The sequence below is a fragment of the Henningerozyma blattae genome, chromosome 1 (assembly GCF_000315915.1).
Source record: "Henningerozyma blattae CBS 6284 chromosome 1, complete genome".
Taxonomy (NCBI): Eukaryota; Fungi; Ascomycota; class Saccharomycetes; order Saccharomycetales; family Saccharomycetaceae; genus Henningerozyma; species Henningerozyma blattae.
This window is the reverse complement of record NC_020185.1, coordinates 2,056,774-2,084,672: the sequence shown is the minus strand read 5'-3', so window position 1 is coordinate 2,084,672 and position 27,899 is coordinate 2,056,774. Positions and strand designations below refer to the sequence as shown.

Genomic DNA, 27,899 nt, shown 5'->3' with positions numbered 1-27,899 from the left:
AATTAAGTAAATGGCATGGTTTATAGCCTTCGAAAATATGACTCTTTCAATAAGCTTTATTTTAGAAATGAAGTTTTTTTTGAGTAATAATGGGGTTAGGGTTCCGAAAGTTTTATACTTACTATATCAGCGCGAATAAAAATATAAAAAAAAAGAAAAAAAAAATAACATTATTAAAAAAAAAAAAGTATCAATCATGTAGTAAGTATTCAAATATTTTATAATATTGAGTTATTGATTACTTCATATGATGGCCTCTTCTCATAACATTTTTACGAACTTTCCAAACATGTTCGAATTTTTTCCTACGTTCTGTGGATATATATGGAATAGTACTATATTGTTTTCTAATATTACTATTAGGCGGGTAAATTTCACATAATGGAGTTTCTGTTTTAGCTCTTGTTAAAACCCATTGTATATTAGGATTTTTATTTAGTTGCTCCAATTTTGATTTAGGAATATATATATTTATGATTTTTTTTTCATCATCAATTGAATGAATTATTCCTAATGCAATAAATTGTAGATCAATATTATTGGAATTTAAAAACGGAAATGAACCTTTAAATTTTACTTGGCTCTTAATATCTACAAGAGATTTTTGGATAGCCACTACTGTTCCTTCAAGTGTATTTTTAATATCTTCAGGATTAATATCTAGAAACTCTTCTAACAATTGAATACCACATATACCTTTCTCACCATAAGATATTTGGATTGGAGAAGAATGTATTAAAGGTTGGAAATCATAATCCACATATGCACCTTCTTCTATTTGTTTATGGAAATATGCTATAAGTTTAAACGTTCTTAATTGTGAAGCGTGGAATCTTGTTTGTTGAAAAAAATTTAATGTACTTGAATTTGGAGAATATTGATTTGTTTCAATAATGTTAAGAATAGATGGGATATTATAGATGATTGGTTTATAATTTTCACGTAAATTGCTTGTGAATGATTCAGGTATTTCTAATTCATCATATAATGATTTTGAAGATGTAGATTCAAGAAATATTAAATCAGTGGGTTTATATAATTGAATAATATAATTTAAAATTTTAATACCAAACCCTTTAATCCAACCGGGTAAGTTAATAAGTGAAGTTCCAATAAAATTTTCTTCATTAAGAAATGAAATTAATTGATTGATGGCATTTAAATATTTTGTGGGGAAATCTTGAGGTGAAGATGAACCGATATAAATTTCTTTTAATTTATTGAAATTCAATTGAGCTAAATGTTGACCAAAAATTTTAGAATTTTTATCAATCTTGGTAATTGAAATACAATCAGGTGAAGAATATTCTGGTTGCCCCGGATCTAAATCTACATATAAGATATCATCTTGAAATTCTTTCTCATTAATGAATGTTTCTAATAATAATCTATTTAAAGTAGATTTTCCTGAATTTTTAGCACCAATTATCAAAATTTTCATATCTAATAATGAATTTTTTTGAGATATTTTCAATTTTTCAATATTTGTTACCCAATTATTTGGTATTATTAACGAGTGAAATGAGTCAATATTTTCATTTAATATATTAAAAGTAAAATTTTTATTCCAAATAGAATTCATAAATGTATCTCTTAAATTCCATAAATATTTTAATTCAGGAAATAAATTGAATGCATTATTTAAATTTTTAGTCTTGGAATTTGATATTTTTAAAATACAATCAAAATGATTTAATTTTTCCATATTAAAAGATTTATCTTTTAAAATAATTTCATTCCAACCTGCAAAAAATGAAGATTGTAAAGGTGGTATGGAACAATTTAAAGGATGCCAAAATGTAAATTCTTCTTTGGAGGCGTTATAATGAATATTATTATATATGATACCACCTTTAATGATTTGTAATTGGAAAATACCTGAAAGATAAAGGTGTTGTTTATTTTTAAGACCAACAAAGATTGAATTTGAATTATCGATGTGGAAAATATTAAGATTAATCAATGGATTGAAAAAAGTTTTATTTGTGGGTTCAATGGTTTCTTCTTCATATTCATCTACGTATTTCTTAGTTTGGTTATGTGAAGTGGTAATTAATTCGAGATCAGAAGAATTATTGTCATCATCAGAAGAGTCTGAATTTGAATAATATTGCGGTAGACTCATTGAATGTGGTGCTAGGTCTATGTGATTGCTTTTTTTTTTTTGTAATGTAAATCCCATCTCATCACTTGAGATTTGCATTTCTTCTTTTTTTTTTTCTTAAATGGAAGAACAAAAATTTTCAGAAACCCGTCGGATATAAATTGAGAAAGTATATCCGTCGGATATTCAAAATAATAATCACTAGAGAAAAATACAGTCAGTTTTTAAAAAAAAACAAAGACTATAAAATTATAAAAAAAAAATTAATAATATATATATAAATACTAAAATGTAAATGTAATGTAAATGTAAATGTAAATGTAAATGTAATTGTAAATGTAAGTGAAAATGAAAGATGTTAAGTAAAAGTAAAGACAGAAAAATCCAATAAAAAAAATATATATAATAATAATAAAAAAGCTAACAGATAAAAAAAAGAGCAAAAGCAGAATAAAAAATAAAATGGGAATGAATGTTAATAAAGAAAAAAAATTTTTTTTTTGAGATGTGGGGGAAGAAGATGTATCGAAAAATAATACTTTATCAAAGTGTGTTAAATTAGTACTTTTGGATAAGAAGGTAAAGAGATCTTTATAGTGGATGAGTTCTTTGCCCTTGGAAATTGAGCCTCTTCTTGTAAATCTTGATATTCTTCTTCTAACAAAGAGCAAAAGATGTAATCTTTAATGACATTGACGTATGTGAAATCTTGCAAGAAAGTCATAGTTTCGTCGTCGTCGTTATCATCTTCTTTGTGCTCATCAATAGCATCTTCATCTTCATCATCTGAAAGAGATAAAGATTTAATCTGTTGATCGATTAAGTCCGGGGTTTGAGTTTTCGTATTCAAACCACTCTTTTGAGTTGTGCTGAAATATTGAGTAGTAGTTGGTTGAATTACAGTTGGAGACGTATACGAGTACGGTTGTTGAATATTATATCTTGGTGTTAATAATGAATTTGTAGGTGGTGGTAATATGGCAGTAGTTAAAAAGTGTTTATTATTAGTAGTATTGGTAGCAGTTTGAGTGTTGTTGTTGAATAGAGGTGGTAATTGAGTTGTAGTAGCGGTTGGTGGTGTGGGAGTACGAGTGGAATTATGAAGAGTATTAACAGTTGGATAAGGGTTTATTAAATTTGAATGATCTATTATATGCATGGGAGGAGAATTTGTAGTGGAATTGGAATTAGAATGTTGCATGGGGAAATTGTATGGCACCTGTTGTTGTTGTGGTGGTGGTGGCTGGTATTGTAAATTATTTTGTAATTGTAAATTTTGAATCGACATATTTTGAGATAGTTTATTGAAATAGTTCAAGGTGTTGAGGTTTGAATATGGAGTGGGGATTGGTGAGACGCTTTGGTTATTGTTTAGTAAAGTTGGAGAAGAGGAATGTTGGATGGGTAATAAACTTCTAATTGTGCTTGATAATTGTGGAGTATAAATTGGGTTTTGAGTGTCGGGAAGCGTAGTGGTGGAATGAGTGGCAATAGAACGCGATTTCTTCTTGGACCCGATCTTGGGACCTCTTTTCTTTTTAATCAAATCGTTACCAGTGATGTGAATTTTCAAATGTTTCTTCAAATCCTGAGGTCTTTTGAATTTCTTATTACAATTGGAACAATTGAATGGTTTCAAAGGGATATGGACTCTTAGATGAGATGTGATATGGTCCCTTTTTTCTGTTTTCGTCTGACAATTATCCCATTGACAATTCAATTGTAAATTTTTTTGGCATTTCCTACCGATATGGTCTTGACACAAGTGTAAGTATAATAGATCTGCTTGATGGAACACTTGAGTGCATCCCTTCCATTTGCAAGGTAAGATGGTTGGGTTTGGCGATACGATAGAGATTGTGCCTGTCTTGGGTTTATTTATTTTCTTGGCTTGAACAGGTGCTGAGGTGGTTGTAGGGATTGTGGTAGTGGCATTAGCAGCAGTGTCACCAGGAGATGACGATGAAGAAGAGGTTGGGGAAGATGTATTGGAACCGGAAAACAGGCCATTATTCGGAGTGGGAGGGGTTGCTGGTGATGACGAAGCAGCACTGGTATTGGCAAACCCAAACTGTTGTTCATGCTGTTGAGTCATGAAATCGATGCTTGTAGGCGACACATTAGCTGGTTGAGTGGCGGTGGCTGTGGGGTCTTTATTCAAAATAGCGTCCAAATACATTTTATATTTTATTCTATTTTATTTTGTGCTGGGATTGATTTTGATCAACGTTGCCTGAAAGGGGGGTGGGTATTAGAAAAACAATGAGGGGAAAGTCTGGTGATCTAGTGATTTTCAATGAGCTTATATTTATATAACTGAACAAGCAAATACGTCAACGAAAAAAATAAATGAAAAAAAAAGTAGTTAATAACCTTTAATACTATGTTTTTATTTTCTTTCTTTTATCTTATTTTATTTTAGTTGGTCTCTCTGTTTGTCTCTCTCTCTCTTTTATTGGTCTCGTTTCTTTTTTACTTGGGTTAAAAGGCAAATAGAAAGAAAAAAACCAGTTTTAATTTAATAGTGGAATGTGTGGAGGGATAAGTTGGAAAAAGGCCTTGTAGACTTGTTTGTATTGGAAAACTGGGAAAACTGGGAAAACTGGGAAAACTGGGAAAATGAGTAAATTGGAAAAATGGGCAACTAGCAATAGGCAATTAGAAATGAGCCAAATGAGAAAATGAGAAAAAGCAAAGATACAAGGAGAGTTAAGTGCGGGTAATGAAAAATGGGGGGACGATAAGAAAGATTAAACAAACGAGAATCGGTGCTTGGATCTCCACGCCGGCCACGTCGCAGCGTCTACTTCAGACTATTTATACTGATGGATATTGCTTGGAGACGTTCCTCCGTCCGTGCATTGCGTAATGCGTCGTGCACGCAGAGAAAACGCGCAGCGCCGGGGGTGGTTGCCCGATCGGGACGTCCTGCCCAGAGCCAGGCGCAGTGCGCGGCGGAACTCGAGCGGGATTGGGGCACAGAACGCGGCGCAGGCGTGCAGGGTGGCGTCAGGGCCCACGTCATTTTCTGGGGCTGGGTCGACGGGGCTTAGAGGCATCCGCAGGCACATGTGTGGTTGTGTGTGGCTCGCCTCGTAATACTCTGCACCGGATCTGGCCACGTGCTGGTGAGACACCGTGAGTTGGCAGGGTGTTCTGCGGGGTGGTCTGGGCTGTAGGACCCTTTCGGAGCAACGCAGAGTCGGTGCTGCAGGCATTGTGGCTGCGTCGATTCTGGGGAGATTCTCCGGGCCCGTCTTTATTACCGTATCGGTTACGGTATTCATCTCCGTGTCTATTTCCATTCGTGTTTCTATAAGCGGACATCGGGCGAAGAGTCCGGCGAGCAAAGCAACGAAAAAGAAAGAAGCTGTCTGCGGTTTTGCTAGTGGCATGTATTGATTGGGAATGATTTGTTCTGGAAACAGCACTAATATTACGTAGTTTCCTGGTTGGGAGTGATGAGTTTAGGTAATAGGGTGTCCCAATTAGTCGCAAGATGCGAAGGGCATTGTGGATTTCTTTTGGTGTGTCTTTTTTTGTGCTTTCCTATTACGTTTCTTTTCTGGGGCTGAGATGATACAGTACGATATTCCTTTGTAAGAGGTTTTCCCTTTGTAAGAGATTTTCCCTTTTGGTTCGCAGTTTTAGCAGAATAAGGGAATAAATAACACATTGTCATCGATGGATGTATTAGTATGGGAATCACAATCTCCCAGAATGCAACGTTTTTCCGGACCAACATTAGATACAGATACTGGTGTTTCAATCCGGAATGTATGAGGGGCGAGATCTATCGGTGTACTTCCTAATACTACCAAATATATCTACAGGTTTTGCTTCTGCTTTGCGCTTCTGCTTTGCACTGCTACTTAACTTTATCTGTACTTACTTTGTACTTACTTTGTACTTACTTTGTACTTACTTTGTACTTACTTTGTACTTACTTTGTACTTACTTTTGCCCATGTAAATCACTCACATCAGGGTATACATCAAACCTTCTTTGACGTGTAATTGGAATACTCTGTCTCACAACTTCGATCAAATCAACATCCAATTCAGCAAAGACGATCTCTTCATCTTCACCTGCCTCTGACACGACTTTCCCATTGGGGTCGACAACTATGGAATGTCCGTATGCTTGATAATTCTTGGGATTCGATTTATCTCTTGCTGGTGAACATAAGATTATATATATTTGATTATCAATGGCTCTTGATTTGGCTAAGATATCCCAATGTAACGGGCCAGTAACAGTATTAAAGGCACTTGGATACACCATCAATTTGGCACCTCTTCTGCTATTGATCATCGCCAACTCGGGGAATCTCATATCATAGCATATACCTATGCCGAACTTGTTTAATATCTTACAATCGCTTGAACTATTCTCCACTGTAGTAATTGCGTTGCCAAAACTTAAAGTTTTAGATTCTTGAAACTCAATTCCATTAGGGATATTGATATCAAACAAATGCATTTTACGATGTTTACCAATCAGTTGGCCCCGTTCATCATATACAATACATGTGTTGTATAATTTCCCATCCTGAGGATCGTATTCAGGGATTGTTCCCCCGATTAATGTTATCCGATATCTTTGAGCAATCCCGGATAAAAATTTGGTAGTTACACTCTCATTCCGCGGAGTAATCACTTCACTATATTCTTGAAATTTTAAAACATCATATGGAGAATTAAAACATTCAGGCAGTACAACAAGTTTTGTATCAGGTTGTTGCAAAAGAGCTTGTTTGATCAACACTTGAGCTCGTTCCAAATTGGCATTCTTGTTAGCTTGAGACCCAAGCAATTGGATCAATGCAACTTTGGCTTTATTCATTGTTACTTTGCTCTGCTCTGCTCTGCTCTGCTCTGCTCTGCCCTGCTTTCCCTCGTGCTTTGTTATTCTATAAACTCTTCTTTATATTTCCTTCATCACGTTCTAGACTCTCCACGCCTCTTTCTTGCTTCTTTTTTTAGATCCGTATCGAAAACGTAAACGCGATGACTACGGATGAAAATTTTTTTTCAGGCAATTTGATCTGCTTTGCCAACCTTTATTTTATTTTTTTGTTTTTGAAACAGAAAATTGTAAATTTAAAACTTCTTCTTTCTTCCCAAAGTTGACAACAACCTTTGCTTCTTAAATTTACAAAAAGTATCTAAAGTATCACCTTGAAACCTGGATTGGGTTCCCACTGTTTACAAGACGGAACCATACCCTTGTTTGAAACAATCCACCCCCAATCTCTTCTAGCATTCCATATTCCAAAACATATCCCAATAAACTGGGTTTCAATATCCTTATTTCACTTTGCATTTATCGTTTTTTAAAAGTTTTTTTTTTTTGGGATTTTTTTTTTTTTTGGTTTCCGCTTAATAAGATACTTTATTTGAAATATAGTGTATTACTTTACCAAGAAATATTGATCAAATAGTAATCATTTCCCGTATTTTTTTCCGCTTGATTATCATTAAGATTTGGTCGGACTAATATTTATTTACAAAACATTACTTTTTGTTTTGCTTTTTGCTTTTACTTATTTGCTTCTTTGCCTCTGCTTTTTTTGTTTTTTATATAACCATTAAAAAAGAAAAAAAAAAAATTTAACGTCACTAATAAGCTTTCCTTTTCTTGCATTTGGTGAAAAAATCAGAAGAAAAATTGTAACAACAAAAAAAAAGTATATTTAACAATAAGAAAAGAAAGCTTGTGCATTCTTTTTTTTTGTTCTTTCAAACAATCACCTTTCGTTGTTCCTCCCTCTCCCTCCCCCTCTCCCCTCCACAATGTCTAGAAAAATTACATTCGATATTCCTGCACATTATCAATTGTTAGATTTGGTTGGTGAAGGTGCTTATGGTACAGTTTGTTCCGCTTGTCATTTACCAACAGGTACCACTGTGGCAATTAAAAGAATACAACCGTTCAGTAAACCTTTATTTGTAACAAGAACTTTAAGAGAAATCAAATTGTTGAAATATTTCAATGATCATGAAAATATCATCAGTATCTTGGATCAAGTCAAACCAAATTCCATTGAAACCTTCAATTCTGTTTATTTGGTTCAAGAATTGATGGAAACTGATTTACAGAAAATTATAGTCAATCAAAAATTATCTTATGATCATATTCAATATTTCATCTATCAAATATTGAGAGCTTTAAAATCAATTCATAGTGCTCAAGTAATACATAGGGATTTAAAACCATCAAATCTATTACTTAATTCGAATTGTGATTTAAAAGTCTGTGATTTCGGATTATCAAGATGTTTAGCAAGTAGTGATAATTCAAAAGATACTCTTGTCGGATTTATGACTGAATACGTAGCTACAAGATGGTATAGAGCTCCAGAAATTATGTTAACCTTCCAAAAATATACCACAGCAATGGATATTTGGTCTTGTGGTTGTATATTAGCAGAAATGATCTCAGGGAAACCTTTATTCCCAGGTAGAGATTATCATCATCAAATTTGGTTGATTTTAGAAGTATTAGGAACTCCATCAAATGATGATTTCGATGATATTACTTCAAACCGTGCCAAAGAATATATTGAAAATTTACCCTTTAAATCAAAACTACCGTATGAAGTAGCTCTGGGAAGAGATGATATGGACCCATTACTAATAGATTTATTAGACAAAATGTTGACTTTTAACCCGCATAAAAGAATTAGTGCTAAAGAGGCCTTGTCCCATCCTTATTTAGCAACATATCATGAACCAGATGATGAACCAGATTATCCGCCTTTAGATGTCGAACATGATGATTTCTGGCAAATGGATAATTCAATTAAAGAAAATACCGATGAAGTTCCATCCATTGAATTCTTAAAACAAATGTTGTACGATGAGATACAGAAGCCTTTGAATTAACTGCACTATATTACGCACTGATATAATAATAATAATAATAATAATAATAATAATACTATACACTATACTTCTCCCGCAAATATAATTTAATTTTTACTTCTCTTCTAGTACCTTCATTACTAAACGGACTAAATAAATATTCTACAAGATTTATATACCAAACCCCTCACTCCTCCCTCTATAACGAATACGCATATATAAAATTAAAACTTAATTTACCCATATTTATATATATAGTGGCATTTTGTTTTTTTTCTATTTGTTTTTTTTTGATTTGCCTTACTAAAGGTGAGGTATAACCTCACCTCTTTTTCTGTTGCTTATCATTTTTTTTTATACAGGTGAGAAATTCGCGATGATGATCTTTTCTTTAACGGCAAAAAAACGGACTTGAAATTTTAGAAATATACCAAGTGATACCCCGCAGTGCTAAATACGTTATATATATATATATATATATTTCGTTTCATTAATTTCAATATTATAATCCCCTAATTATTATATTTGTATATTCTAACAAGAAGACAAACATTTATTTTTTTGTATCCCAACCTTGAATTTGAAGGAGTTCCTCTGAACAGATTATCTCTCGAAAGATGTCCCCTGCTGTATTAAAGGAATCAATCCCCCCAGAAATAGTTTATCAAATATTAACATATCAATTTAGAGATTTTATGAATAATGATTATCCAAATAGTCCAGAAAAGTTTAATGAAAATTTAAGGACTTTTCTTAGAAGCAATTTAACTGTAAGCAAAACATTTTATCATATTTGTAGAGTTTTAGTATATCGGTATTGTAATTTCACAACTGCCAAGAGGTTCAAGGATCTTCTAAGAACTATTAAACATAATCCTAGTTTAAGTAATGCTGTAGAAATTGCTGATTTCCAAGAATTGACATCAATTGGGTTAGGTAGAACGGAAGAAATGAATAAAATGATCAAGAATTTAACTAATGAAACTTTATTGGAGTATTTATATCTTACAAGAAAGAGTTTAAGAGAATTTCTAGCTTGTGAACATATTCAAAATGATTTGGATTCTAAAATCATTTATTTCTTACTAAAATCTGGAACAGTTTTAAGTGTTATAGACTTTTGTGGTTGTTCTGGTGCCACTTTTACAGAAAATTTTATTAAAGCTGTAAATAAATTATATCCAGACACTAATCCAACTCAACCATTTAGGCAAAATTATCAAGTTACTTGCCTTGGTTTGAATGATTGTACAGATTTGCCCCCTGCTACTATTGGTAAGACTTTAAAACTATTCCCAGAATTACAAAAATTGGATTTGGCTCATACATCTATTGATGATGAAATATTAAATAGTCTACCTCATTTTAAAAATTTAACCCATATATCATTATCTATGTGTAGTCAATTAACTCCAAGAGGTGTCTTGGAATTTTTTGCCCATTCGTCCACAATTACTGACGAAAATTCAACTTCTTTACAATGGTTAAACTTAAGAGTCTCAAGGACTTCATCAAGTTGGACGGAGGTCCATACGATGTTTTTATTAAAAAAATTATGCCAATATGGTCATAATAAGACTTTACAATATTTAAACATTGGAGGTTTACCCTTACATGAATCAAATGATTTTACTTTAACTCCAGGTCAATTTTATATTCAAACTACTGATAGTTTACAGTTTATTAAATGGAACTTCCCTGCTTTAAAGAGTTTAAGTATTAGAGATAATGATATTTCCGTTGAAAGATTATCACATTTCTTATCACCAATCAATGTCTCTGGTGATGACGATACCGATTCTAATGTGGATGATAAAGACACTGTTCATATTGAATGTAAACAAAAATTGAAATTTATAAATATTTCAGGTAATTCACAAATTAATAAATGGACAATTCAAGATTCTTCAATTTACACATCATGTCCAACTTTGGTGGCTATTGAAGTATCATTTGATGCTTGGAAATACATTGAAAAATCCAATGAAAGACATGAAATAACAACATTTATTTATAAAGATTCATCCTCTATCATTAAGGATATTGCAGATGCTAAAGTGGTAAAATGGAAATGTTATTTAGATAACTCATATGGTAGAAGATATTGGATTTATAAAATAGATCCTTATATCAATAGAGGCGATTTAGATACAATTGCTAATGTTACTAAATATGATGACAGTGGTAATAAAATAGTGGAAGTTATTAAGCAGCCTGATTTCTTAAAATTTGCTCAAACTAAACTAATGCTTGGAGTTGGACTATTACCACAAACCAGATACAGACGTAAGAGATGTTATAGAGATTTTAAACCTCAAATATCCAATTTTTTTACGAGAAAAGGTGGCGTCACAGTAGGTCATCATGACTCACCAATTGTTGCCCCGCTATTGCCACCTGGTGGTTGGAGATTAATGAATAACGATGATGAATCTGATTCAGATTTAGATATGAGCTCTTCTCACAGTAATGAGTACGATTCTATTCCAGAAGTACCAGTTCCAAGCCGTGAACCTTCAAGAGTCATACCCAACGATTCATATGTCACCACAGATATAAGCAGAATGTCTTTAAATGGTGCAAGATCTCAGCGGAGCATTTTCCAAAGTGGGTTATTTTGGGATCGTTCTATGCATGACCTATCTCAATTATCTTCACAGCAAGAATCTGTAGAACCTTTAGAAGAAGGTAGAGAACAAACAGATGACGAATATTTCAGTGTGCCAGAAATTGAAAGAAGAAGGTCACAATTCAATTTGCTAAAATCACATTTCTCTCATCCTTCAGTTAATATTTTTGGTTCTACACAATTAGATTCTCCAAATTTGAATGCAAAGCCAAAACGTTATTACATCGATAACCCTCAAGAGTTTGTGTATGACACTGAGGACTCTGAAATGACTAGAAGATATCGTGCTCATTTTGAAATCATGAACGAATATGCAGTATTTGGTACTGTAGAAAGAGGAATGTATCGTTATTATAGTCTAAAAACTTAACTGTGTTGTTTAATATGCCCCAGCATTTCTGTCACATACCTTTAGCGTCATTCTCCAGACACGAAGATTCACGTATGAAGTGACCAGGTGGAGCTTAATTCCCGAAAAGTTCGCGCATTGAAGATTTAAGCATGCCACTCTGTTTTCTATGCGGATGTATTGTTTACTTATATCTCGCGGAATTACTATATCTGGAAATGCTTTGTTTATGAATGCATTCTACCTTAATATTGAAAATAGTAGGTAATAATGGCAGATTCAGAAGATAATGAATAATGAATAATGACAAGAAAAATTTTAATCAATTAACAAACAATATAATTCGTGGAATTGCTGCTTGTAGATCTCCATCTTTTTTACAAAGATTTTTCCTATTGTGATGGAAAATATTCGGTATCTGTTACTAGAGCTTATATATCCTTTAACTACCACAATTGAATCGCATTAGCCCAATCAACAATTAGTCGAACAATCATACCCTTTTCAGCATACATTGTACCATACCGATTGAACTATAATTGTTGTATATTAATTACACCATAATTTTTCTTTTTATCACATAACTGACGTATAATCACCATATAAACAAATATTTCTATAATTTTTTTTTGCATTTTGTCTTTTGTCTTTTTAAACATTAAGTATATCAATAATTAATACCTTTGTTCTTTTTTTTAAACCATTCCAACGATACCCTATTTTATTTAATATTCTACAATAAATCATTAATATGATGCTGCCTACAGCGCCGCTGTCAAGCAATACAGATACCTCATCATCTCCCCCAAGCTCAGATGAATCTGGTCTTCTGGATCTTCATGTAGCTAGAGAATCTTTCTTTATAGAAAACCAACAACAATTGCATAATACAAATAATAGTGATAGACCCTTTACAGTATATTTGGATGAAAACCAGCTTTCCTCTCTACAACTTGCAGATGAATTAGATGCAGATGATGAAGGAAGTCATGTTGCGAGTTCTGCTCGATTGCACAAGTCTACTTCATCGATATATAGTGACAAGCATGATACTAATCTAATTCAACCCCATTCCTTAGCTAACCCAGACAGATATTTCGACAACCTTTTAATAGATAGTGGAGCAGAATCAATAATAACAAATGATGAGGAATTTGTGGATTCAACTTTAAGAACAAATGATTCAAGAATGTATTCTGCCATTAATGCAGAAAGTTCCAAAAATTTTTCTGATTTTTTCACTGCAGATTCATTTCAACAAACTCAACTAGATGCTGGGAAAAATAATTCAAATAGTATGGTACTTTTGAACAATTCTATGAATAATTCAAATAGATCAATAAGTAATCAAAATACTGAAAATCATTTAAAAGTGCATATCAATAGTTCTGACTTTGAGCGGCAAAACGCAGCTTTAGATAGCACGCCAAGAGTTGAGCTTCGACGTGGGTCAGAATCCTCGTTAAAATTTATCCAACCAAATAGATTAAGACTATCTATGGAATCTCAAATATCGTATAACTCATCACTTTTGAGTGAGCAATTAAAAAATCCAGGTTTTCCCGATGATAACAATGATAATACCAAGCATAGCATTCATACCCCCACACAAGGTCACATACTCGACAAACCTAAAATACATGGAAGTACAGGCACACTTGCCACGTCAATTTTATATCATTATATGCACCATGAAAACAATTCTGACGAAAATAGTGTATCAACAACTAGCACAGGAAAGTTAAATAAAATAATTAGTCATAATAAAAGTTCCATTTCAAATTCTAATATGCATGAGTCGTCATCGGATAATAATCTTACTAGTAATTATCAAACACCAAGACAATTATCCATTGGTCCAGAAATGTTATTACCAAACACATTATTATCATCATCTTTGTATATTACAAATCCAAGCAATAGATCATCATCAAGTTCCTCAGAGAGACACCCAATACGTCGCCCTATTAGGAGTATAACTTCACCTACAGGTCCTCTGACTTCTGATTATGAAGAAGATGCAGGGGCAATGGCTAGTTCATCTTTAAATTATACTACTACTATAGATGATGCAGTAGAGATGTTAAAATTAGAGATTGAATCACCTACCAAAGTTACTCCAGAAGCATTAACGCGTCATAGTTCTAATTTTGTACTACGCCATTATAATATTGAAAAACGAGTACCATCTGATTCATCAGAGAATTCCAACACATCGAACCATACAAATAGATCGTATCATAGTCAATCCTTATTGACAAATATCTTACGTCCAGCACCTCAAGATGAAAAAATAAATAACAGTATTTCAAATAAAAGTTCCACCAAAGAAGCGGTGACAATTCCCGCTTTAAGAAATATAACTAGTAGAAATAAATGGAGTACCGCATCTTCAGTAACCCCTATTACTACGAATAGTTCATTTCATAATTTCAATTCCACCTTGATACGACGTGAACGAACAAATGATAGCAACCGGAGCTATAAGCTTGGTAGATATCCTCATATTTTTAATTCTAGTTCCAATTCGAATGGTATAATTAACTTTTCTGATTATATTGATGCTAATGAATCTGTTTATGAAAATGATAATGAAAATGAAGAGGGAAATGAAAGTGAGAATATTAGAAGAACAGTATCACCTTATGGATCAGTAATATATCAACAGATTGCTCAGCATGAGAATTATATTACTCAACAGGAAAGAGAATTAGAAAGAAGAGAGCGTGAACTGCGAATACGTGAGCAGGAACTTGCACAACAAGAGCGTGCGATTGCGTTATATGAGCATGAATTAACGTTACACACATTGACACTAAATGGTGAAAACCCCAATACTTCTTATGAATATCCATTGGCAATTACAAATGATAATAATAATGATGATGATAATAGTGATAATGAGGCTAATGAGCTAATTCCATCAGCTGCAATAAGGACACCTGTTATATCTACACCATTACCGGCACAGACTAATAATACCCTATCTGCAAAAACTGTGAATACAAGTATTTTCACAGGTGCAGATATAGATATTGCTGTTGATGCTATTAATAATCATCGTCATACAATTTTTAACGATGAAACTACAAATGATGAAAAGCGTAAGAGTAAACGCTCTAGTAAACGTAAAAGTAAGCGTAAAAGTAGAACGAATATTCCTGTAAATTTGAATAATGAATTAAATTCTGCTATGTTTGCGGTAGGTGATCATGATGATTTAGAAAGAGATGGTATGAGAATTCAACATATTGAAAGTAATTCATTAACTTCATTTGATTCTCATCCAAATTTATTTTTCGATATTTATAGTATCAAACGATTATTTTTTTTAATATTAATTTGCTTAGTAATCCCACCTATTTTTTTCATTATTGGGATTGGTAAGAAAGGTGGAATTACTGATTATCGACTCATGAAAATGATAATGAATGAAGAACATAGAATTGGATTATTTCAAGGTTTTATATGGGATGTTGATATCAATTGGTTACGGAAACTATGTTTAGTGATGGGTATGATAGAAACAATTGTTATATTAGGGTGTATAGGTATTGGATTTGGTGTTGGCTTAACACGATAATCAATACATATATGTATCTAAAATAATATATATATATATATATATATATATATATATATTTTGCTTGCAATAATGTAAATAATAATAGATTATGCATATTATTTGATAAGAGTGAAATTATTACAAAAAAATGCAATTTTAAATTTTTAATAATGATCATTAACATAGAAAGCAATACAAAAAGATATATATATATTAATAATAAAAAAAACAAAAGACATAAAACAGACATGTAAATGAATAGTTTATAATGAGTTATATGAATATACATAGTAAAGAGCAAACAAATATTCTGTTTTTTCGTTTTTTTTCCTAATTTGTCTTGTTAGATCTAGGCATTAACTTTCTTTTCCATAATAGAGAATAAAGTGTCGATATCCTTTGAGAAGTTTCTGATACCTTCACTTAACTTTTCGGTGGCCATAGCATCTTGGTTCAAATCGAATCTGAATCTGGATTCATCGTCAATCAAAGAGATCTTTTCGGCACCTTGCGCCTTTGCGGATTCTGCGTTCAATACAACTGGGAATTGTTCGGTAGATTCAGTCAATTTTTCTAATAAAGCTGGAGAGATGGTTAAGTAATCGACACCAGTCAAACATTTGATTTCAGCAGTGTTTCTGAAAGAAGCACCCATGATAATAGTCTTGTAACCATGCTTCTTGTAATAGTTGTAGATATTCTTTACGGACTGAACACCTGGATCTTCTTCACCGGAGTATTCTTTACCTGTGGACTTTTTGTACCAATCCATGATTCTACCTACGAAAGGAGATATTAAAGTAACTTTAGCTTCAGCAGCAGCGACGGCTTGAGCAAAAGAGAATAATAGAGTCAAATTGACGTGAATACCATGTTCGGCTTCTAAGATCTTAGCAGCTTGGATACCTTCCCAGGTGGAGGCGATCTTAATCAACACTCTTTCTTTAGAGATACCTAAATCTTCATATAATTTGATGATTTCTAAAGCCTTCTTGACAGTAGCTTCAGTATCAAACGATAATCTGGCATCAACTTCAGTAGAGACACGACCTGGAACGACTTTCAAGATTTCGTTACCGAAATTGACCAATAGCTTATCGACAGCAATTTCTAATTTTTCTTCTGGAGTCTTACCATTTTTCTTACCGTATTCAGCTGCAACATCCAACAATTTTTCATATTGTGGTTTCTTGGCAGCTTGTAAGATAAGAGTTGGATTTGTAGTGGCGTCTTGTGGCTTAAATTTAGCAATGGATTCAAAATCACCAGTATCAGCAACAACGACAGTACCAGAAGCCTTTAATTGGTCTAGAGAGGAGCCGCTTAACTTTTGTTTCTTTTGAGTTGGTTCAGACATGATTATATGATTTATTGTCTTTTTTGTATTATTGTATGATTGTGTATCTAGGATCAGATATAAAGGGTTGTGTCCAAAAGAGTACAAGTGAGAGATTTATAAAATCGGAAGAGAATGAAGAAAAGTAAGACAATAGATCCAAGATCAATCAATTCCAGTCACTTATATATACGTTTATATATAGATTTATTTAAAGGGAGCGAAGAATTGTTACAACAACGTGAAAGAAGAAATGAGGCATAAATTAAGTTGGAAGAAATTGGCAGTGACCGGATGATGTTTTTTTCATTACGTTAGTGAATGAGAAATTGAACCAATTGATGAATAATTTAATTTGGCAAAGGTGGTGCTAGAACACGCTTAGTGGCAGCCCACTTAGTCACAACAAATAGGCCCAATAAAATGGCAACGTTAGGGACGCCTATTAGGAGATTCGGCAAGCTGTACGGCGGGTTTCGGCATTCGGCATTCGGGTTTGGCGACTCCGGCGGGGTTATAAACTGAACGGGATTTTTCCACGGGTCGCGGGACACGGGACGCGAACGGGACACCCTGGCAGGACACGTGCGGGATTCTGTTTTGGTCCCGCCGGACACTTCCACGGGACATGTTTTCCGTCCCGCCGGACACTTTACAAGAAACTGTCCGGTCCCGCTGTGACCTGGCGGGTGCTGGTGTACGGATTTATGGCGGTGTTTTGGCGGGGTTATCTAGCCGCTAGGCCCGGGCCAGAAAGGGGCGTAGGTTGTTTTGAGAGGGCGAGTCGATTATGACGTGGATTTCCAGATTGAGTAGCCTGGGTCCCGTGTCATTGGAAACGGCAAGGGTCGGTGCCGGGTAACGAAACTGTGGAGCAAATTCTTGAGTAGGGTAATTTAAGTGAAAATGTGAAACAAATGTGATACAGAGTGTCAGTAATTAAGAAATATAAATATAAATATTTATTATTTTGTAAAAATGTCCAGTCTTTTTTTTTTAATTCTTGGTATATAATGAGTATTTAAGATTAGTTGTCCTGCATATAAATATTATTTAAGTTGTGCTATTTAATCAATGTGGGTATTCTTCTTGTTCATCTTTTTTCTAATATACTCATCCTGTTCATCTGGACTCATATCCTTCTTCGATCTACATTCTTCAATCAATAAGTTTAATCGTTTATTAAACCTAGAACTTTCGTTCAAATGAACCATGCCAGTATGTCTGTTAAATGCATCACTTCTATGGAATACTTTTTGGCAATATTTATGGTTGCAAACTAATACTGGGTATTCCTTTTCTTTCAAGTTCAATTCCTTACGAATACTTTCCGGGATTTCGTCGTAAGAATGTTGGATCCCGCAATGTCTACGTAAATCAGACCTACCAGGCAACCCCAAAATCTTCCATGGGCAAGAATCAATAGGACACTTGTATGGTCTTGTGAACTTGTTATCATCCATATGTTGGCCAAAATCAAATATACTAGAAAACGTTTCAGTACAATGAGTGCATCTATAATACCCTCTCTTTTGTTTTGTTGCAAGTGATTTCATTAATGCTGCATTTTGAATAATCTTGTTGACATGGCTTGTAGTGGTACGATCGATCTCAATGCTTGTAGATTTGCCCAAACGTTGTTCCTTGGTTTTCTTCTTCGGTCTTTTCTTTTCAATAGAAGGCTTAAGTTTCAAATTGTTGGTACTAGAGTATTTAGAACGTTTAGTTTTATTAGGAGAGATATCTTCAATAATGGTCCTAGTATCCTCATTTGAAATTTCACTGATAATTGAAGTTTCTCGTTTAAAATGGGATATGTTGGAATCCTTTTTAATATTCTCCGTATTAGGTGTGGGTAATTCTTTCGAATTCTCCAATTGAATTGGTGTGTGAATATTTGCTAATATGTCCCCATTATTGATACCATGAATTCTAGAAATATTATTCTTTAAATTTTCATAATTAACATTCAAAGATTGTTGTTTAATATCAGAATACGATTCATTATTGACACCAAGTATAGGTCCGTTGGCTAAATTATCCAGATTAAATGGCATTGATTCATTACTATTTCTAGAAATTTTACCAAATGCAGGATTTTGAAACTCACATGTCTCAGGTGTTAATAATCCAAAATGAATGTTACTATTTAAAATTGGGATAGACTCGTTGGTATTAATATTAGGTTCTTTGATAGAGTGTAATCCGTGATTTCTATTCAAAGATTTGTTATAATAATTGTTCCCCAAGATGTTGTGAATACTTCTACCATGACCTCTGTTTTGAGATGGTATTTTCATTTGTATTTGGTTTTGATATGGATTAGTTGCAGAATTTGGTGTTGGGATTTCATTGTTTTTAAAATTTGAAAGAATTGGACTGGGTAATTTATTTTTATTTTCAAAATGATCTAATGCAATTCCATCAACATTCAGTATATTAGAAAAGTCATTATTCATATTCACATTCATATCTAAATCTATATTCAAATCTAGATCTAGGTTCATATTTGAATTGAAATCTATACCCAAACCAATATTTTCTTCACTAATTAGATTCATATCAGATCTTCCACTCCCTGTTGGAGGTGAAATTTTTGATTGATTAGCATTACTGGGAGTAAAGCATACGCTATTAAATGCATCTTGGTTATATATTGGTTTATGCTCAATCTCCCTAGAATTATGGTTTTTTTCTTCTCTCAAATTCATTATTGGAGTTTGTGAAATTGGTTCAATGGAAATATTCTTATTAAATTTCCTTTGAGTTTCTAAATATATCGGTTTTGGTGCAATAATCATACAATCACCTTCATCTTGAATATTATATTTATAATTATTAAAAGTTTTCTTAGGACTTCTACGTCTCGAAATTCTTTGTTTTAGTATTTCAGAAGAAGGCCTTTGTGGTGCAGAATTTAATGATTGGATAAGGTTAGAAGAATTATTATAAACATTTTCAATATATGGACCAGAATTTATAATATTATTGCCAAAGTTTTCTTCAAAGGTATTCTCTCTTCTAATTTCAACAGAATTTAATTGTTGTTTTGTGAGAGAATTGCAATCATTATTTTCCATAGAAATCTGTTGTGTAGGTGTCTTTAAAATTGAATTTCGGCATAAATGTGCTTGTACTTTATCATTTTGTTCTTTTGAATAAGTGTATTGAAATAGATCAATTTCATCATTATTATCAAATTTTAATTCTGGTAAATTATCAAGTGGTTCTATTCTTACATTACCGTTATTTACTTTTGTACCTTCTTCAATTCCTTCTTGAGTTAAATCAATTACTAGTTGATCAGGTTGATTGGCTACTGGTGAAAGCACAGGGAGATCCCAATCTAAGGCTTCTTCTTCAATATTATTGAAGTCAAATTGTTTAATAGCATCTTGAAAGTTTTTAAATTCAAGGATAGGTTTAGTTTTACTGACGCCATTCCCTGTATTTAAATAGTTAGCTAACGTTGAAAAATTACTTACTTTAGAGTTGTTATCTTTAGTATTTTCTTGACCTATCATTTCAATAATAGTAATTTTTGAACATTCAATTAATTTTTTGTTTTACTGGTTATTTTGATATAAAAATAGTTTTTTTGTTCAGTATTACTGTGCTCTACTACACAATGTTATAGAATAAAATTATATGAGGTTTGTATAACAAAAATAAAGAAATGGAATTGAAAAGATGGTATATCTGTTTTATTTTTTTTTGAGGTATCAGTATATATAAAACAATTGAAAGATGAGATGAAGGAAAACAAAACAAAACCACTGATTATTTTTAATCACCAACTACATAACAAAACTTCTAAAATGCATATATGCATTGCCTTAGTTTAGAATTTGATCTTCATGAAAGGCTCTGAAACACCAGGGGAGAGAGGGGGAGAGAGGTCATGGCATCTAAGAAAAAAAATTAGGTAAAAGTAATCATTTTCTTGGGAAAGAATTCTTACCTGAACTACATTAAAAGCATGTTGTTTTGAAAACCAAAGATTTTGCCTTATTAGGTTAAAACATCTAAACGTTGGTTCGACTGAACTTCGATATAAACATTGGTAACTAATCTACGAACACCTGCAAGAATAAAATAATTTTTCTTGAGCTCTTAGAACTCAATGTAAAGACGCAATAATTATGAACTATAACCCTGTAGAAATATCTGAAACAGTTAATATTGTCATAAAAGATTTTCAAAAACGGATTAAAAATTTTTTCAAATTGAATAGTAAAAGGAGAGAAGTAGAAAAAAAAATTGATGACTTTAGTTGTATTGAACTATTTTGTTTCCAATGCATTTTACACCTTTAACCTAAAAACTTCATTCAAGCAATTCTTAAACGACAGTAAACAAAATCAGTAATAAAGTTTGTTAAACTGGCTAGTTGTAGTTATTGAAAACTAATTTCATGAATTACCATCTAAAACTAAGTGAGAAATGCCTTAAAATAATAGTTATAAACACAACGGGATAATAATATTAAAGTTAACACTCTTAAAAAGGTAATAAAAAAATAGTAATAGCACTCCAATTTAAAGAATTTCATTTTAAAACATCTATGTTACAAGAATTATGGTAGTCCGTAAATTCAAGGAAAAGCATGAATGTCACATTGGTGCGTAGAGATACTTAGGGTACTACCCAATCTCCACAGTAAAATGACGCAGGACATGTTCTCGGCGATTTGTGTGAGAACGACATGATGTATTTTTCAACATGATGCGATTTTCAACATGATGTACTTTTTAACATGATGCAAAAAGTTACATGCTTATCCCGTACAGGTAAAAAAATTTCTAAGTCTCTACAGGAATTTCTGATAGGAGTATCAGTACTATTCTAGTAAAAAATATACAAGAAAAGTTTCTCAAATAAAGTTGAAATTTTCCTATTTAGATGTATGGATTGGCCCAGCCATATATATTTTATTTATGTCTCTATATTTTGTAAGCATGAAAAATTTTTTCATCGAAGGAATGCTTAGCCAAGTTATATTTTACAGGACTTTTAGGTCCAAAATATACCCAAAAATGGAATATCTCCAAAACAAAAAATTACTTAAAAGGAAATTTCTGAATACTAAAGATTTCAAGAAATCTTATGATATCTTATTATAGAGATACATCGTACTTCTTGATCCTTGCAAAATTCACATTCCGATACCGTACATAAATTCCTTAGATCTGAGGCCTTTTGGGGTAATTTTAAATCTTCAGTATACCATATGTAGCTTAAATATTCCTCTAGTTGGTTCAGATATGTGTTTCCTTTAAAGTATAAAATAACAATATTTTGATTATCTATTTTACATTTAAGCTACTAGAATAAAAATTTATTTGGAACAGATATAGTATAGACTAATCTTTTTCATGATCTGTAGGAAATGAAAGAAAATGGACGAAATATCTCAGGAATTATATGATAAAGGTAAGCGATAAAATCTTATTTTAGCTGGAGGACATCAAGATAAGTTAAAAAATGTAGCGTTGTAAAATATGAATTGATAAACTGAAGGACCAAGTTACCTTAGGGCATATTTTGAGATTGGCTAGCAAAAGTCGAATTTTAAGATCCAGGAACTGATGTGGAGATTATGGTGATAGGTGATGGAGTAACCCTCGGCTTACAGCTTTCCTAGCCGAAGAGGACTTCGGTTTACTGCAATGCTTGATATATATTGCATACAGGAAAACTTACTATGTTACAAAATACATCTTTTTTTTTGTGGGATAAAATTGCCAAGGTTATTCCGAAATGTGTCAGGTCTTGTTACGCTGTCAACTACTATCAGTATGTTCCTTTTCTTAAAATCTGTGAGAGGGGAAGGTGACTTTTTTTATTTGATAAAATTATGTGGGGCTCAAGGTACGGACTGATAACTTTATTCATCATTTAATAATTTATAGGTCTAACGGATGTTATCTAGCGATCTACTATCGAAGATATTTTGCCACTTTGGGCTAGGATTCCTTTATCTAGCATAACTCGGGACAATCACAGTTATGCGAATGCTTTTCTTTTAATCGGGATTAGTTAAGGATCCAAGATCTAAGATCCATTACATACAAAATTTTGCAAGAAAGCGTGAAATGATAGCTATAAATGTGGAGAAGTAAGCCGACATCCAAATGGGGTAAAATTGAATAAATAAATAATTTTAGAATATATAGTCAAGTCAGTTCATAATGACATTGGGAATAAAAATAATATTTATATAGAATATGATAGTGTGAGAGAGTTTATTTTCCTTCACACGTAACTTTTAAAATTTAGATATCTTATCTTACCTTGAATCACGGGTTAGCCTTTATCTTAATCATTAAGGTTTAAATTGCATAAGTCATGGATGAAGGTAAATAATAAAAATTATGACGTTAAAATTGGGTTCCGTAACTCAAATCTAATTGTTTTCTGGTCTCAATTTTCTTACTTCCTTACCAACTCTCCAGATTTCCATATCTCTGATAGTTTGTAATTCCTTTTCTAATTTTTCTCTGTAGTCCGCTTGAGAGTTGAATTCCAAAGATCTCTTGGTTTCAGAACCATTCTTGGTAGATTCATATAAGTCTTGGAAAACAGGTTTTAAAGCATCTTTGAAGACAGGGTACCAATCCAAAGCACCTCTTCTAGCAGTTGTGGAACAAGCATCGTACATGTAGTCCATACCGTATTTACCAATCAAAGGATATAATGATTGAGTAGCTTCTTCAACGGTTTCGTTAAAAGCTTCCGATGGGGAATGACCGTTTTCTCTCAAGACTTCGTATTGTGCCAAGAACATACCATGGATACCACCCATCAAACAGCCTCTTTCACCGTATAAATCGGAATTGACTTCCTTTTCAAAAGTGGTCTTATAGACGTAACCAGAACCAATGGCAACAGCTAAAGCTTGAGCTTTTTCATCAGCTTTACCAGAGACATCGTTCCAAACGGCATAAGAAGAGTTAATACCACGACCTTCCTTGAATAATGAACGGACAGTTCTACCAGAACCCTTTGGAGCAACTAGAATGGTATCGATATCCTTTGGTGGTTCGACATGAGTCAAATCGTTGAAGACTGGAGAGAACCCGTGAGAGAAGTATAAAGTCTTACCCTTAGTCAATAAAGGTTTAATACTTTCCCAAGTTTCACTTTGAGCAGCATCAGATAATAAATTCATAACGTAAGTACCCTTTTCAACGGCTTCGTTGATTTCAAACAAGTTTTCACCTGGAACCCAACCGTCTTCAAGAGCGGCTTTCCAAGAAGCACCGTTCTTTCTAACACCAATGATAACGTTCAACCCGTTATCACGCAAGTTTAAACCTTGACCATAACCTTGAGCACCATAACCAATCAACGCTAAAGTGTCGTCTTTGAAATATTCCAATAATTTTTCTCTTGGCCAGTCGGATCTTTCATAAACAGTTTCAACGGTACCACCAAAGTTGATCTGCTTCAAACCACGAGTTTGAACAAACTTGTTCTTTAAAGTTAAAGAAGAGGCATTGGAATGGGAGCCATTAGCAGAGATGGCAGACCATTGGTTGACAGCAGCAACGGAAAAAGCTCTAGATGAAGATCTAGTAGCAGCACGGGTGGCAGCAACGGCCATACGACGAGAGGCGATTGTTCTTAACATTTTCTGAGGAAAAAAATTTTAGATATATAAATCCCTAGGGGTGATGAGATAGATTGAGGAGCGTTTGCAATAGAAAAAAAAACAAGCAAACGAATAAAAAATGAGTAGTTTTGTTAGTAGTGAATTAGCAATATGACGATGTTTTATAACACTACAGGTTGTGGATGAGTCTACTAGTTTTGATTTCTTGTAGAATATTACAGGGGAAAATGATCTCGTAAACAATATTCAATTGGTTACCCAAAAGTGAAAAAAATCAGTCCAGGCTAAATGAATCAGCCAACATACCTAGCTATTTCAATTTTTTTTATACAGCCCGAGTCACTATGGGCTACCCTTCGATTTGTTCTTCCTGCGAAACCCACTCATGGAACCCAGAAAGCGGTTGCGCCTGTACCGGGATTCTTCCGAATGAGTCAACGGAATGCGGTTGCCCTGTAAGGGTGCTTACACGTGGTCTGTTAAGAATACACCGCAGAAATTCAGGAAGAACTGATTGGCCGTTGCCGGTATTAGATAGCTAGTTATGCTAGTTATTAGCGGCTGAATCACGTGGTGTGATGATTTAAGGGAATCTATATGTATATATATATATATATAGAGTATATACTTGTTTTTGTTTAGTTCTTACATGATCTAATTTAAGTCTAGATAATTTGGAAGAATAAATAACCAAAAAAAATAATTGTAAAACTTAAGGGTTATTTAGTTGAATAAAGAGGTTACGAGGTGAAATATAACGATATTTTGATGGTCATTAGCATGTTATGTTTTGCAATGAATAAAAACAAACGCTTATTGAAAGTTGTTCATTGTTAGAGTTGTTTCCTTTATAAGTCCGTTGAGATCTTGTACGAAAACGGCGAAATATATATTTTATTTTTCACTAAAAAAAACCCCGATGAGACAAATTGAATATATTTCTGAAAAATACAAATGTATATAGAATGATGCGTCAAGTTTACATAGAAGAAATTATATCATCACTCTGGTATTTATAGTGATGGAACAGATATTGGAAAATAGGAATATTAATGATTTAAAAAATGTCAAAAAACTTTCATCATCCCAATTGCAAACTATTGAGAAGGAGATCGACAGAGTTTCTTATGATAATCTAATCTTGTTGAAAAACCTTTCCTTATTGACATTGGAAAATGATTCAAGGAAGGAAACGTCTTTATATTTGATTCAAAAATTATTGGATAAATCGGATGAAAGGGCAAGAACCATACTCTTGGAAGATTTCATATCTTTTGTAAAGAATAATTTATTGTTTATTAAACAAAGACATCATACTACTAGAGAGGAAAATATCGGGTTGAATCCAAAATTGGGTATCTCTTTGGAGGATGATCAATTAAGGGATACATGGAGGGCCAATGGTGGAATTTATGTGATACCAATGTTTTTCACTGCAATACATTTCATGGAAAGACAAAATATCTCTTCAAATATAAATTGGATTGTCCCGGGGATTTTAAATATTTTAGATGATACTTCAGATATATTAAACATAAAGTTGAAAGGTGTGTCATTATTAAACGAATTGCTATGCATAACTTCTACGAACGTAAAAGATTCATTCTTATCATTTGACCAGTTAGGTTTATTTGAATTATTTGAACCTATTTTATCTAACATGTTTTATTATTTACCGCCATCTTATGATTCAAAAATTGTCTTGAAGATATGGAACCAATTATTCCCTACAATTATATTATTATACAAAACCAAACCAGATCACGACTGCCACCAAGTCTTGTGTAAATTCATATCAGAAATCATCTTACAAAACATTTTACCAAGAATTTCATTAGACCATGAAGAATTAACAATGTTTGTCTTGGATCAATTAATAAATTTAATTAAATTTATTCAAAATGACACTCTGGTAATATTACAAAGATTAATCTTTGTCATTGGTGAGTATCTAGTTAAAAACCCATTCATTACTACTTTTAATGCTGTGTTAATCAAGACTTTAAAACTAATTTCCACAATGTTAGATTATACACCAATTGAAAGAATAAAAGCACATCGATATGATTTCTTGGGTTTAATAGTGATTGTTTTTGAAAAGGCCACATTAGAAATTGATAACGAGGAACATACTGACTCAAATTCAAATGAAATTGTACGGATGTTACAACAGCTGCTAGTGAAATTGCAAGATTCGGGTTGTGATTTCACTCAAGATAAAGTGAAATTGATTCAAAGCAGAAGCCATTTCGCTCAGTTGTTCAATTCAACTATATGATATAAACCTTTACTTATTCTTGCATTGGCCATTTATACATCTATATATATACATACATATATATGTTTGACAAAATTCCACTCGTTTATTTCCTTTTATCGGCTAGAAGGAAAATAAGAAAATAAGATCCAAACAAGGAACTTTAACGAGCGGAGCAACGGATGGAACATTATTGTCCACAATTTTTGGGATAACCATATTGTAAGATTTGCCCATCGGAAACAGTGTGATTATGATTGTTCAATAAATTGTCGTATTGCTCATTCCGTATTCTATATATTTTTCATCAATATGTAACCGTTTCAGAATAATTTATAAGTTAACATAAACTAACGAATTCAAATCCGAATTTTGATTGTTGGTACTGTGATACACATAACTAACTTTTCCTTTCCCCAAAGCCATTTTTTTGAAACTATCAAACATCTACTTTTCAAGCATACTGCATTTCCCTTCATAACAATATAATAAGGTACCTTGTCTCAACTATGTCCGTCTGTTTAGCTATCACAAAGGGGTTAGCTGTCACTTCTTTAGGTATCAATACCGGTCTGTTGACTACCACAGCAATCGTTTCGAATGCCACACCAAACTCTATCTTAAAACAGTTGTATTCCACGTCAAATCCGAATATTGCCAAGGCGGTGGGACATGCTCTTTGCCACGTTGGTATTGCATCTGTATCTTTAACTGCATTATCATCTGCATTATTTGCAGCTAGTTTTTATTGGTCCCCACCAAAATGGCAACACCCTTATCTATTATATGCAATGGTTGCAGCTCCATTATCAACAGCTTATCTATATTTGATCGAATATCTATATACTCCTTCTACAGATGATGAATCAACAGAAGAAGATCAAACCTCTGTCACACCTGATGAAAAATCCCCAGATTTGGAATCCTCTCTGGTAGATTTAGGAAGTTCAGTGCCTACCCCATTCAAGCATCCACCAATTACTGCTGATAGCGGAGCCACTTGTCCATTTGCTAATAAGAATAACAAGAGCAAACAAAACAATACATCACCAGTTATGGAACCAAAAGATGATAAGTCTGTCTCATTTACTCCACATTTCTTTATTGCTAGTTTGATCAGCATCATCGGACTATTCCAATCTGTAGTAGGTATCTACGGTGAAGGGTTATTTATCTAA

General features: G+C 33.0%; 12 protein-coding genes across 12 annotated transcripts; 5 read left to right on the top strand and 7 right to left on the bottom strand.

Annotated features, from left to right (window-relative positions):
- Window positions 1-238: 238 nt before the first annotated feature.
- Window positions 239-2,182, bottom strand: GRC3 (polynucleotide 5'-hydroxyl-kinase; the record flags this gene model as incomplete). Its single annotated transcript, XM_004178107.1, has 1 exon — window positions 239-2,182. The coding sequence occupies one exon, from the start codon at window positions 2,180-2,182 to the stop codon at window positions 239-241; it is 1,944 nt and encodes a 647-aa protein (XP_004178155.1).
- A 475-nt stretch (window positions 2,183-2,657) lies between these two features.
- On the bottom strand, window positions 2,658-4,283 carry RIM101 (alkaline-responsive transcriptional regulator RIM101; the record flags this gene model as incomplete). The annotated part of the gene is made up of 1 exon (XM_004178106.1): window positions 2,658-4,283. The coding sequence occupies one exon, from the start codon at window positions 4,281-4,283 to the stop codon at window positions 2,658-2,660; it is 1,626 nt and encodes a 541-aa protein (XP_004178154.1).
- A 634-nt stretch (window positions 4,284-4,917) lies between these two features.
- Window positions 4,918-5,499, bottom strand: TBLA0A08450 (uncharacterized protein; the record flags this gene model as incomplete). The annotated part of the gene is made up of 1 exon (XM_004178105.1): window positions 4,918-5,499. One exon carries the CDS (start codon window positions 5,497-5,499, stop codon window positions 4,918-4,920), a length of 582 nt encoding a protein of 193 aa, XP_004178153.1.
- Window positions 5,500-6,058: 559 nt separating this feature from the next.
- NIT3 (putative hydrolase) lies at window positions 6,059-6,949 on the bottom strand (the record flags this gene model as incomplete). The annotated part of the gene is made up of 1 exon (XM_004178104.1): window positions 6,059-6,949. The coding sequence occupies one exon, from the start codon at window positions 6,947-6,949 to the stop codon at window positions 6,059-6,061; it is 891 nt and encodes a 296-aa protein (XP_004178152.1).
- A 950-nt stretch (window positions 6,950-7,899) lies between these two features.
- KSS1 (mitogen-activated serine/threonine-protein kinase KSS1) lies at window positions 7,900-8,991 on the top strand (the record flags this gene model as incomplete). Its single annotated transcript, XM_004178103.1, has 1 exon — window positions 7,900-8,991. One exon carries the CDS (start codon window positions 7,900-7,902, stop codon window positions 8,989-8,991), a length of 1,092 nt encoding a protein of 363 aa, XP_004178151.1.
- Window positions 8,992-9,587: 596 nt separating this feature from the next.
- On the top strand, window positions 9,588-11,969 carry LUG1 (Lug1p; the record flags this gene model as incomplete). Its single annotated transcript, XM_004178102.1, has 1 exon — window positions 9,588-11,969. One exon carries the CDS (start codon window positions 9,588-9,590, stop codon window positions 11,967-11,969), a length of 2,382 nt encoding a protein of 793 aa, XP_004178150.1.
- Window positions 11,970-12,699: 730 nt separating this feature from the next.
- BUD8 (Bud8p) lies at window positions 12,700-15,531 on the top strand (the record flags this gene model as incomplete). The annotated part of the gene is made up of 1 exon (XM_004178101.1): window positions 12,700-15,531. The coding sequence occupies one exon, from the start codon at window positions 12,700-12,702 to the stop codon at window positions 15,529-15,531; it is 2,832 nt and encodes a 943-aa protein (XP_004178149.1).
- Window positions 15,532-15,862: 331 nt separating this feature from the next.
- Window positions 15,863-16,870, bottom strand: TAL1 (sedoheptulose-7-phosphate:D-glyceraldehyde-3-phosphate transaldolase TAL1; the record flags this gene model as incomplete). Its single annotated transcript, XM_004178100.1, has 1 exon — window positions 15,863-16,870. The coding sequence occupies one exon, from the start codon at window positions 16,868-16,870 to the stop codon at window positions 15,863-15,865; it is 1,008 nt and encodes a 335-aa protein (XP_004178148.1).
- A 1,046-nt stretch (window positions 16,871-17,916) lies between these two features.
- On the bottom strand, window positions 17,917-20,373 carry RME1 (Rme1p; the record flags this gene model as incomplete). Its single annotated transcript, XM_004178099.1, has 1 exon — window positions 17,917-20,373. One exon carries the CDS (start codon window positions 20,371-20,373, stop codon window positions 17,917-17,919), a length of 2,457 nt encoding a protein of 818 aa, XP_004178147.1.
- Window positions 20,374-23,255: 2,882 nt separating this feature from the next.
- ILV5 (ketol-acid reductoisomerase) lies at window positions 23,256-24,455 on the bottom strand (the record flags this gene model as incomplete). The annotated part of the gene is made up of 1 exon (XM_004178098.1): window positions 23,256-24,455. The coding sequence occupies one exon, from the start codon at window positions 24,453-24,455 to the stop codon at window positions 23,256-23,258; it is 1,200 nt and encodes a 399-aa protein (XP_004178146.1).
- A 1,030-nt stretch (window positions 24,456-25,485) lies between these two features.
- TTI2 (Tti2p) lies at window positions 25,486-26,742 on the top strand (the record flags this gene model as incomplete). Its single annotated transcript, XM_004178097.1, has 1 exon — window positions 25,486-26,742. One exon carries the CDS (start codon window positions 25,486-25,488, stop codon window positions 26,740-26,742), a length of 1,257 nt encoding a protein of 418 aa, XP_004178145.1.
- A 488-nt stretch (window positions 26,743-27,230) lies between these two features.
- Window positions 27,231-27,899, top strand: ATG33 (Atg33p; the record flags this gene model as incomplete). Its single annotated transcript, XM_004178096.1, has 1 exon — window positions 27,231-27,899. One exon carries the CDS (start codon window positions 27,231-27,233, stop codon window positions 27,897-27,899), a length of 669 nt encoding a protein of 222 aa, XP_004178144.1.